The sequence below is a fragment of the Camponotus floridanus genome, unplaced genomic scaffold (genome assembly GCF_003227725.1).
Source record: "Camponotus floridanus strain SB8 unplaced genomic scaffold, Cflo_v7.5 scaffold76, whole genome shotgun sequence".
Lineage (NCBI taxonomy): Eukaryota > Metazoa > Arthropoda > Insecta > Hymenoptera > Formicidae > Camponotus > Camponotus floridanus.
The window spans coordinates 912,213-925,424 of NW_020229845.1; the positions used below are offsets into that span (position 1 = coordinate 912,213).

Sequence of the window (13,212 nt, forward strand, 5' to 3'; positions counted from 1 at the left end):
AAATTATGCAATCGGATATTGTCCCACAAAGACATAAAGATATTTTACACCAATGTGAGACTATTTTAAATAGTTGCATTTCAATGGAAGGTCATCTCTCTATATTAGTATATATAATAACAATGACATGTATACGTCATTGTATTTTGGCAAGATGAGTTTGGATGAATGGAGGAATAATTACAGCTAAAAGCTATTTATTAGAGTAGATCTTACAATTTTAAGAGTTATTAAAGATGTTTCACGAGATTTTTTCTTGTATCGTTATATATATATTTTTTTACTGTCGAGATTGTCGCCTGTTTATCATTATACATACATTGCTTTCAAATTTAATCTTAAAAATAATTATATCAATTATTGGTCTCTTACGTAATTCTTTTCATAAATTTTTGTACGATATTTTATAGTATATGTTTAGTACTAGAATATATGATTTATTCATAAGAATTATTTGAGATTGACATTTGATTGCAAAAGATGCCATTTGGAGTTTGAAAAATTATATGGCTCACAATCATTATACAGTAAATGTGATTGTTCGATTAGAGACTTCATCAGAGATTGCAGAATGACATTATGCATGTGAATTTACATTCGCATATATTCTACAACTTATCACGTCGTAAAGCTGATTGTGTGCGACTACTGCATTTTTGAAGTTACAATAAAAACTCCAAATACTGTATATATTGTATGTGTGCAAGATGCATGAGTAATAGTGATAGTATAATGGAAAATGGGAATTTATAAGTTTGTTGTTCTCCTGACATCATTGCATTTGTAAAAGTTTATTGAATATTGTAAAGATAATAATGAAAATACAAAGACAGAAAAGAGTCTTTAAAATATCATATGAATATATATTAAAATATTTCTATCTCTCTTGCATATATGTATGTATGCATTCAATCTGAAATTTTATTATAACTGAAAAATTATTAATTGTAATTAATATTTGTTATTTATATATATATATATGTATATATATATATATATATATATATATATATATATTTAATTATATTTCTATTTGTTCTGTTTCTTTTTTTACTAATTAAATACATAATGCTATTATAGAATAATAAATTAATAAACTAATTTTTTTATATAATGATAAATTTATTATAATTAATTAAATTTTAATCATTTTAATTAATTATAATTCAAATAAATTTGCAATTATTTTAACTTTAAGATGAAATACTTTTAAATGGGAAAAGATTTAATTTAAAAAAGTTCAATTCTTAAAAGATATTAAAACACTTTAAATATTACGCAGATTTTAGAACATTAATTTGTATTTATTTTATCATTTCTTCATTTTTAATTTATTACAATGTTATTAGACGTAATAATTGTAAATAAGAATCATATTATAGAAGAAAGCTTCTCCCCTTCCCATTGTATTTTGTATATATCCTGCAAAAAAATTCAAAAGAAACTAAATCTGTTTATTTTATTCAATTATCGATTCGAAACGAGAAAAAAAACGAAGAAAGTATTTACTGTTGGTACTTAGAACGGAAATAATTTTTCCGTGATAACTTCTCTTTTCTTCCAATAGATGTGTTTACCGGAATAACACGTGGCTCCATCTAGCAAACAATTTTTACCAACCTTTACGCTGCCGCTCGCTTCACGGTAAGACTTCAATATGAGAAACGATTTAATAAAATCGAAGAAATCCGATTGTTATAACAAAAATTAATTGAATTTCACGTACAAATATCGTGTAGTATAAGCTCAATTTATAAAGGCAACCTTATATTTTCGTGATATCGAACGCCAATTTTATTTTCTCACCAAATATCGTATGTGTGATTTTAACATTTTGGATTAAATAGATATAAATTATCTTTTTGTATCTTGTATAAAAATTAATTTGTATAGATTTTAATTTTTTTAATAAGCTATATCTCGTATTTTACTTTTACACAATCTTCTATTTGCAACGTGGGAAAAGTATAACCTTTAAAACGATTTAACCTCTAAAACGTTACTATTTATGATTAGACTTTGTAGTAGCATGTGTTGCTACCATCTCGCTTCTTTATGCAACACTCTATTCTATTTTAGATAACATTTATAATTACTCTTATTTTTGCGTTCAATAAGACTATTCTTAATCTATTGAAAGTATGAAAGTATATCTCTAGTCTACATTTACTTAGTTATATTGTTTTTTTTTTTTTATTAAATATAAAAATAATTTTTACAGATGGCAGATACTAAAGTGCAAACTCCAGAGAAAAAAGCTGCACCTGCTGCAGCCAAAAAGGATGAAAAGAGCAAGGGAAAACCTTCGAGGGGAAAACCAAGAAATTATGATCTAGGAAACGGTGTTTATAGGTTCAGTCGTACACGTATGTACCATAAAAAGGCTATCTATAAATTCCTGGGTAAGAAGAGTCCGAAAAAGGTACAGAATCGTTTATTATTATTTCATTATAATTTAGATCATTTCTTCAAGATTTTATATGTATATATATATATATATATATATATATATATATATACTAAAAAATTATGTAATAGGTTTATATATATAAAGTTGAAATGATAATATAAATTTGATTAAATTATAAAAATTTATTTAAAGATTAAAGATTTAATTTCAAATAAAGTTAAATATTACAAGTCTAATTTGTATACTGATGAATGCATTGTTGTAGCCCAAGCCATCAACGCCGTTGACTATTGAAAAGAAGATTGGTGGTGATAAAAACGGAGAGAAACGTATCGTGCTTTTGAAGAAGAGGCGTGCAAACTATCCTACTGCTGATCCAGTCACTGTGCACCATTCTAAGAAATGTTTCCATGAACATCGTCGTTATCTACGACCTTCTTTGACTCCTGGAACAATCTGTATTCTGTTAGCTGGACCTCACAAAGGAAAAAGAGTTGTCTTCTTGAAACAACTGAAGAGTGGTTTGCTTTTGGTTACAGGTATGTTAGATTAATGAGGAATGAGTTTTGAATCTTACAACATTTGGTAGTGTTCAATCTGTTCAACATTTAATATAATTTAATCAAAAAAGCTATTATCAAACTTAATTATAATTTATAATTGTTAACAAACAGGACCATTTCTGATCAATGCCTGTCCTTTGCGAAGAGTCAGCCAGAATTATGTGATTGCTACCTCCACAAAGTTAGATTTCTCTGGCATTGAGTTGCCTAAGCGTATAAATGATGATTACTTCAAGAGGAAACGTGACAAGCGCGCCAAGAAAGAGGAAGGTGATATTTTCAGTAAAAAGAAGGAAGAATATAAAGCGAGCGATCAAAGAAAAGCTGATCAGAAAATCGTTGACAAACTAGTGATTGATGCTATCAAGAAGCATCAAGATAAAAAATTGCTGTTTACTTATCTGTCGGCAATGTTTGGTCTGCGAAGCAGTCAGTATCCGCATCGAATGAAATTTTAATTCACAGCTTTGAATTTTTCAAGGAAATAAAGATAAAATCTCAATTCTACTCTTTCTGTTTTATAGTATCCTGCGTTATAATTTTCTTTTAATATTGAATCGTGAAGATTATTATACATATCTCATATCTTAGAGTTTTAGTTTTTTAAAAATAAATTTTTTGAAATTTAAAACTATAGCATGAATAGACTGAAGAGATAAATTTTATTGATAGTAATAATTTATCACAAATATATAAAAGATAAAGATAAATTTAGATGGAATCATATAATGCATAGAAGCAGTTATAATCTTTCTAAATCTAAATTATATACATCAGGTATATATCATACATTTAGTGTGACAATTTTAATTTGAATATTTTTTGTTAAGTCACATTTGCTTTGCATCAAACTAATCTATTAAAGTAAGGAAATTTAAATCTTAAAATTTAGATTAGTACCTATTTAATTTTGTTTTATCTTTTATTGAATCATCTTTTTCACGCACCATATAAGATATATGGAGTCTTTAAACGACGTACAATTTGGGATAGAATTCTACATATTATATAATATAGAAAACATATTTAAAGGAGTAAAATATATATCAAATATATACACAATAGAATATATGCAATACATAAAATTATAAGCAAAAACTTAAATATTCATTGCATATCAGTAAGATTTTCTACGTTTTCGTCTCTAAAGAAAAATTATACAATCGTTCAGTTCTTGCAAATTTAGATTTGCAATTTACTTCGATTTGACTTATCTCCCGGATTATACAGTAAACTCTCGTATAGCTTGAAATTTCTATAATGTGATAAAAAAATTGAGACAGACTTTGTATATATAAATTGATATATACATATATATATAACAGTCTCGTACACATAAATTATTTCAATATAAATGTAAAAAAATAAAATTTTTTACAAGAAAACTTGTTTAATAATAAATAGTATATTTTCAAATTTTATACAATCAATTCGCGTTGTATAAAGATGAATATATTTTCTCTGTGTTATGAGTACCTCTCTGGAGAGCATAAAATTTGAGTATAAATAATTCGCATTTTTTTTTTTGCAAAGAAAAATATATTCTCCTAATTATTAGTTATTTTTTATCAATTATATAGAATTGAACATAAATACGATGTATGTATGTACATCGAATTTAACATGAAAAATTGTATCGTACGCTGCTATTGATGTGTGGACTTCTTATTTAATGCGTCTGATTCATATTAGTATTGACTACTTTTATATTTATTATGCACGTATATATTATTGATAACATATATTTGATAGTAAATATTAATAGATTTACAATAGAATATTGTATTTCATTACGATCAAATATCAAATTGAAGATTGAAATTTGATATTTGACCAATCAGGACAAAGAAATTTTAATTATTATTTGTATTTTGTTTTGATTGAGTCAAATTCCAATCTTTAATTTTCAAAAATACATGCATAAAGAAAATTAAATATCTAATGTATAAGATGCCATTGCTATCTTCTTCGTATTAGATTTGATTGATTTTGTGTGCGTATATATTATGCATCTATGCAAATCTAGATATCCTAAATCCATGTTTTTTAACATCTAGTAATATTATATATATTTCTATAATAATCAATAGTAATGTGAATTTGACATATTAAATATAAATAGTCACATCATAATTAATATTATAACAATATAAATATCAAGATGCGAAAATAAATAATAAATTTTTTAATTATTTTTTAATTATAATATATATATTTTGTAATTATAATATATTTATTATATTTGTAGATACAACACTGTGAACTAAAAATTTTTATTTGAGCGCCAAGATAGGGACAGTTTTTTTTTAGTCGTATAAGATCCGTGCGTATTACGTCAACTTCACGCGGGTCAACTTCGCGTCGTTTCTCTCGCCATTTTCGAAATCGAGTCCTGCCTGCAAACAACGGTCAATCGGAGCATGGACAGTAATAATTAACCGTAATCGGTACGTATTGCATAAACGGCGTCCTGTCGTATATATTCTACTTATTTATTAAGGTGCGTTATTGTTCTATTAATTTTTCGAGAATATATTGCAAGAAAATATTGCAATTTTGCCTTTGGAAACTTTCAATGTAATAGAGTCAGAAAGCCAATGTAAAAGAAATCATTTTTAAAACGTTTTATTTTACTCTACTGATTAATTAATTGATTAGTTTTTATTTACTGATATACTGACAATGACTACGATTGAACAATTTATTCAAAATTAAAAGTTACATTTTCAAATTTGCATTTAATGCATTAATGATGCATTTAAATAATTTTCTGCTGTTGAAAGATTGTTAATATTATTGAAATTGTGAATTTGTACTTCATTAAGTTTTTTATTTTAATTTCTAAAGAAATTGGCAAATATTTTCTTAACTATGTTAACCAAATTATGTTCTGTTTTTATTGGTTTTGCTAGTTTTCCGATAAGATGCTTTTCAATTAATAATCATATAAGACAGAAAACATTTTATTATTTCTTAATTTTTATTTCTTGTACAGATTCTTCTTAAAATATATTTAGAATGATATATCTATAAATATAAAAATAAAAGTTCCTTAGTGTTAAATAAGAATTTCTTGATAATCTAAAAATAATTTATGTATGAAAAGATAAAAAATACGTAAAAGTTTATTTTTTTTATTTACAATAATAATTTCTAACAATATTATTTCTATTAAAATTATACTAGAGTATTGATAATTTATTTTCGACATTATTGATAGGTTTTTTCACAATGTGTGCAAATTCTTATTGAAAATTCCTTAGCAATTGAATTGATATCGTATCAAAAAGTCTCTTTTTTTAAAGAATAAGTTAAAGTAATAGAATTTTCTTTCTCTTTTTCTGTAATAATGTTAACATTCAATATAAAATGCAAACATATAAATATTCGTATTTTTATTTAAATATTATTAGCATCGATATATACATTTTTTAAAATCTCAAATATTGTATATAACGCTATGTTATTAATTATGTTGTAATTACAATTTAAATAGTAATATACTTACAATTTAAATAGAGAGAAACGAGAAATTACTCAACTTTAAATTAGTTTAAGATGCTAATTTATTTTGTAAACTATATATATATATATATATATATATATATATATATATATATATATATATATAGTTTTCTTACTATAGTTTTCTTACTTTTTTTCTTTGCTTTAATTAATTTTCGTTAATCTTTAAAAATGATTCACACAACAATTTCATATAAAATTATTAAACAATTAACTAAACTTTATTTTTATCTTTTTTTAAATTATGTATTTAAAAAATATAAAATGAGCTAAATCTCACTTAATTTTAATGTTTTGTTATTAATTATTAATTATTTGTTTCGGAAACGTCGCTTCTTGTAAAATAATATGACAAAATTTAATTATTTTACATATCTCATTCATATTTACCGAAACGAAAAATTTAATAGATGATTAATAAGAGATAAAGATAAAATACGTCAAACAATAAAATTATTTATAAATTTCTATAAATATTAATGAAAGTGTCATTTAAGACATTTTCTATTTCTCGTCACGGATAAAAAAGTCATGAAAGTAACATGAGTTCAACCTAGTTAACTAGTGTTCTTAAGAAACATTTCTAGATTCCACTTAAGATCAAATAGATGATGTTTATCTTTCTTTTATTTTACTTTTTCGATGTCTCTATTTCGCGGAAATGTTGCGCAAACGTATTTTCATTTTCTTCTTCTTATATGTATTCTCGGATGAAGTTTTACGCGAATGGGAATTTGAAATGCGTCATTAAACAACGTCCCATGTTTACGCGATATTATCGCGTAAAACAGCTTTTTCATTAATCTATATATCAATTAAAAAAAGTACATGACCAGAAATATATATGTGTACATTTTTCTATGTCCAAGGAAACTCCATTATGTGTATGTCTTAGCAATATATTGGCAAAGAAGGCGTAACAAAAGTCGCTGTTTTTTGACGGAAAACCTCATCCCCGCTATTCTCGCAGCGTCCATATCTGTAAGATTTCATTCGGATAAAACGTTGCAACCCCCTTGGCCAAGACGAGACCAATAGAATCGCGGTCTCGGTGGCGCAGAATCCGCGAAATTCATCCCTTAGTTGCCGTATCCAAGCCTGATTGGCCGAGGCCGGGGTCCAATCGGGTTTCATCCGTTATTGATCCCGGTGGTGGAATTGTTGAAAGTTTTTTTATTAGCCGGAGTTGTAAAGTGTTTTATGGCCAACGTAAAACGACCCACGTTATACGGATTACCGTGGTGAGTTATTAAAATTGCCCGGGACGCCTCGATGCGTCCGCGAATTAATGGACGTGATTCCTCGAGACGATCGACTAAGATCGCCTGAATTATCCTGTTCACGAGTATTATTCCTTCTGTCACTGGTACAAAAAAATGCGTCTTCGAAAAATATCTGGTGAAATCTTACATTTGTTTCGAGAGAAACGCTAACGTTGACTAATATTGTCAACTAATATAATATTGCCTTTAATAATTGGTAATTGATTGGATAGAAATCGCGCTTTCAAAAAATATCTGATTGTAAAATATACGGAAAGATTTGAAGAAACTTTGAGAAACTAAATAATATGCATTTCAATTTTAATATCGGTTACATTTTGGAACATCATCACATTCTCTCTCTTTCAATCATACTCTATACAAAAAAAAGTGTCACTAATATAAATTCGTAACTTCTTTAAGATACGATGGAATATATGTTTGCATTACGATGATGGCTACCATTGTAACGAAATGGATTTAAGCAAGGGTAGAAGCAGGGTGTTTCCCTTGAAATAACAGTTTATAGAAAAATTAGCGGCACTTCACTATGCAAACAAGCGTCAATCGTGTCCCCTTTCGTGAAACTAAGCGCAAAGTTCCCTTCGATGTAAGAGTGAGAGACAAAAAATCTATGCAAACATTTTTATTGTTCGTGGAAAACGATACGATCTTTTTTTAACGGCCGCAAAGTCCAGGTGTGCGTTTCCATGCTTGGACAAATATCATCGTACTATCATTTTGACGCGTTATTTCGAAATTAAATTGTACACGTGTAAGCGGTATTTTTAAACAAAGATATTTTTACAGATAAAAATAGTTATTCGATAAACATAGATTAAAATAAAATATCTAAAATATTTAAAATATTACAGAGATATTACATTTTGTAACTTTTTATAAATGCAAATTATTATTTCGATTGTTATAGATATTTATTTTTTTCGTTAAAATATTATATTCAATCCTATTCTCAATTTCACAAATAATTTTTTCGCAAATATTGCTTGCGTAATTATTTATGCATTATTCAACAATTATTATTAAATTTATACATGAAATTCCGGAGCGAAACTAAACGTCCTCGACTATCAATCTCGAAGATATACAGAATATAAAAGTTCTTATTTGGATTCTCACGTTCATGATAGCGTTTATGTATTACGCAAGCATAACGTATTCAATCGTGGATAGTGCGTATCACATGCACACCTACTGTGACAAATCAAAATATATTTCGTATTCGCGAAGATGAGGGTTCGCGATTATCCTCTAATAGATTCTTTTGGGTACACTCGCGCGTGTGCACACGCATATCCCGGTTACGCGTGATTTATATAATGGGGACGCACGATATGATTTAGGGGGGCACGAGACATAATCCGGACGAGAGTATGATTCCACGAGCGATTTGCTTGATCGAATCGCTGCATCGAGTATCGTATATGTATCGATTCGATTGATTAAAAGCCTTTGGCCCGATTGAAAGTAACACACGCTCCATGGGGTTCGTTGCCCTTCATTAAACTTACCATTCTACCGACCCCCATCACGAAAGACAAGTAATTTCATTCATACGACTGATATGATTTTTGTAGATAAGGACGAGAAATTATTAGATGCAATGATACGAATAGCAATAGATGTAATATAGTTTTATGCGTAGTTTTAAATTTATAAATTTTAAAATTAGAGAAAAGTTGGTTTAGACATTTTTAGACCTAATTTTCTCTTTTTCATTCATATATATTCTTTTTCATTCATTTTTGTATATAAGTTTGAAAATTTATATATTTAAATATTTAATAATTGTTTCATTTAATATTTGTTTTTAAATATTTTTAAAATACTATTTAAATATACGTATTTAAATACTTTACTTTTGACATCATAAATCAAGAACAGATCTGTAACATAAAATTAAAATATGGAAAACAGTATATATTTTTATTTTTAACAGTATATATAATATATACTTATTTTTAAATTCCTATTCCCTTAAATTGAATGCAAAAATGTCATTAATGAAATAAAAGTATTGATACTAGATCTTATTGAAGATTGATAAGTATTTCACTGATTTTCAATTAAAACAATTACATTTTGCTCTTTATTTCTATATCCCATTGATTATAAGAATAAGATTTTTTTTTATACTTTTGATGAGATTTCATTAATTTGTTGTACTCTTTATCTCTCTCAAATCATCAGTAACTATTTAATAATAATCTAATACATGGATTTCACTTAAGAGAGTACTTTTCTCTTCATAGATTTTTTATAAAGTTATTCCATCGACGATTCATGCAAATGTGCATTTGATAGTGGCGTCTACGAATATAATTGATGTTTCTTGACGCCAAGTTTTTCTTTTGATTTCTTTGACATGCAAAATTCTTCCTTTATGAATTCTTCTGTGCATAATGCACACGATGAATCAGCGATGACTCCGCGAATTTTCTTAGAGATTATCGAATACTTTGTTCCAAATTGCAAGAACAAAGAGCTCCCCGAATAATCCTTTAACGCGACGAAAGGAAGCCAAGTAATACTTTCTCGTGTTAAGGTTCACTATATGAAAAAAGATAGAAAGAGAAAGAGATAGTACAAAAGGAAATATATATTATGTGAAAAAAGACCTACGCGCGGATGATGACATTTATAATCTTACGCGGGCGAGGACATAGATCAACGATGTTTTTGCTCGGCTGAAAGGGGATCTCCCTCGCGGAAAGATGCTGAATTCGAATTTAATTATTATTAATTGTTTCTCGTTGATGACTGCAGGGGCGATTTTGTTTCCGCATAATTATTTATACAACATTTGCAAACAAAATTAACTAATGATACCAAGGATTTTATTGCAATTCACGAATGATTATAAAGTATTAAGTTTAGAAATATTCCAAGAAAATCATATAAGTTGCATAGAGTCTAAAAAACTTAAAACTTTACGTTTAATATTATGTTTAATATATAATTAAAATATGCAATTAAAATATAATAATTTTAAATTTTTCTCAATAGTATAAATATAGATTGATTTTTTTGCATATTTATAGGTTCAGAATATTTAAAATAAAGCAGTGTTTGTATTTGTACAATTTCAGAAAATTTAAAACCCTTGTATTTTAATTATAAAGAAAAAAACGCATAAACATTGTGATATACTATTTAATTGTTGAGATTTTATTTCTAACTTAAAATATATATTTATATTTTATATAGAAACTGTTTCTTATCAAGTTTCATAACAGTAATTATTTATTGTTTCCATTTTTTAAGTAAATGGACTTTTTTAAATAGAAATTTAAGTTTGGATAATAAAAATTTAAATCTGAATTAGCTTCCAAAACCAACATATTGAAAATTATAGAAGCGTGATAAAAATATTTCAAAAAGTATCACAAATTATACAAATGTATTACACTAACTTTTGAGTTTAAAATAAAAAATTATATTTGTTCATTTATTTATAAAAATAATTATTTTAAAGTATATATTCTTTCTTTATATATATTTTAAAACAAAAAAGTTTAATATAAAAAATTTTTATAAGAAATTTTTTTAAATAATAAAATGAAGATTAAATCAGCTAATTTACTAATATTCTTTGAATTAACATTTTTAAATAAAATGTTAAATTGTATTGATGTATAATCTCATAACAAACACATCGTTTTATACATAAAATACCTTGTTCTAATCTTCCAAATTGCTCTATAAGAAAAGCAATAAAGATAAACGTAAAAATAAAACAGATTTAAAAATTAAGCATGTAGAATAATACAATATTATAAAAGAAACATTACATCAGCTCTGATAAAATGCAATATTTAATTATGGGAAATAGGAAATGTTGATTTAGGAGATTTACGTCGATTTAAATATTATTTTTCTGCATATATGAATTACTAATTTAATAATTCACAATAGATAATTCATGAAAATAATATCACAAATCTATAATTTTTTGAACAACATTATCAAAATTAAATATCTTTTGCAATCCGACATATAACAACACAATGGTTGCACAATGGTTAAATAAGTGACGCAATGCGGGAAAACAGACATAAGCAAAATTAAGCCACCACTTAAGAGAAGAGTATCGGAGCCACTTAAGTGGTAATCTGACGTGTACGGTGGATTCCTTAGTTCGGGACGATATCAGGGGTAGTCTGTGTATTTTAGCCACGGTGAACCCTCGGTTGGGCCCTCCTATTCAGGATCTAACTTCGGGGGGATAAATAACTTTTGTCTAAGCCGATACGTACAGATCTCTCAGCGGGAGGGTTATCTACGAAAGGACGCGAATACATCGCGAGCACTCACGATGGTCAGTTTATGTGGTTTCTCCAGATATTTATGGGGTGCGCGTTGCTAGCGAGCCTAGAGGGTAACCCTGAGAGCCATATATTGTACAAATTGGACGCGGGTCTTGTGAAAATGCGAGGCAATGGTGTGATAGAATTTCCGTCATTTGTATATGTGCAACTGACCATCCTCGAGTTCTTGAGCACTCACAGCCGATTTAATCGAAAATGTCATCTCTTCGTCATAATATTTTAATTCTATTGCTTTATATTGTTGAAGAATTAATTTATCATCAAATTTAATTCAATGATATCTAATTACATAGTTAATTAACTTATCAATTTATTATAATTCTATTCCGTAAAATAAGATATTATATATTCAGTGATCAAATTTTGAATTATTTATAATTAAAATAAATTTTTATTGCTTTTGATGATATTACAATAGTAATTCCAAAAAAATTAATATCTATAATAATATTATAATTTTTATTGATGATACTATAATAAAGTAATCATAATAAATCATAATAAATTATTATAATTAATAGTAAAATAAAATTGGTTAGTATATATTTTTTTAGATCTTTTAAAATTATATATTGATACTCTTTCGTTTTTTTCTTTGTTTTATTTTGTAAAACAATCAATTCTATGAGCTTTACTCTAAATTTAAATTACATATCTCTTGAATTTAGTTAGATATTTCTTGAATTACATTCTCTTATTTAGTATTTCCATGTATTTTATACGAATATTATTCTTTTATATTTAATTCACACACACACAAATAATTCGTAAAAGTTGCATAACTAGATATTTCGCATATTTTGTACATTTTGTTGTCCTTTCTCGAAATTGTAAGTCAATGAGATCAAGAATTTCCGCTGCAAATACGACAACGGGCGCACAAGTGCATGCAAGCGTTTTGTAATTTAATATTCGCGTCCCCCTTGCACGACGTGTTCATTACTTAAGTCTGCACCCGGTATACGCATCCCTTCGGTCTTGTCGCACATATATCCATGATCATTCTACCAGGACTAATGCACCGCGTGGCCAAATGTTCGGTGCGATTTAAATGTTAGGGGGAACAGTTAAGTATCCCGGTAGTTAACGCATCGCCGTCGTAA

General features: G+C 27.0%; 1 protein-coding gene across 1 annotated transcript; it reads left to right on the forward strand.

Annotated features, from left to right (window-relative positions):
- Nucleotides 1-1,578: 1,578 nt before the first annotated feature.
- LOC105252456 (60S ribosomal protein L6) lies at nucleotides 1,579-3,480 on the forward strand. The gene is made up of 4 exons (XM_011259813.3): nucleotides 1,579-1,644; nucleotides 2,222-2,422; nucleotides 2,676-2,949; nucleotides 3,085-3,480. The coding sequence occupies exons 2-4, from the start codon at nucleotides 2,222-2,224 to the stop codon at nucleotides 3,429-3,431; spliced, it is 822 nt and encodes a 273-aa protein (XP_011258115.1). The 5' UTR covers nucleotides 1,579-1,644; the 3' UTR covers nucleotides 3,432-3,480.
- The last annotated feature ends 9,732 nt before the right edge of the window (nucleotides 3,481-13,212 follow it).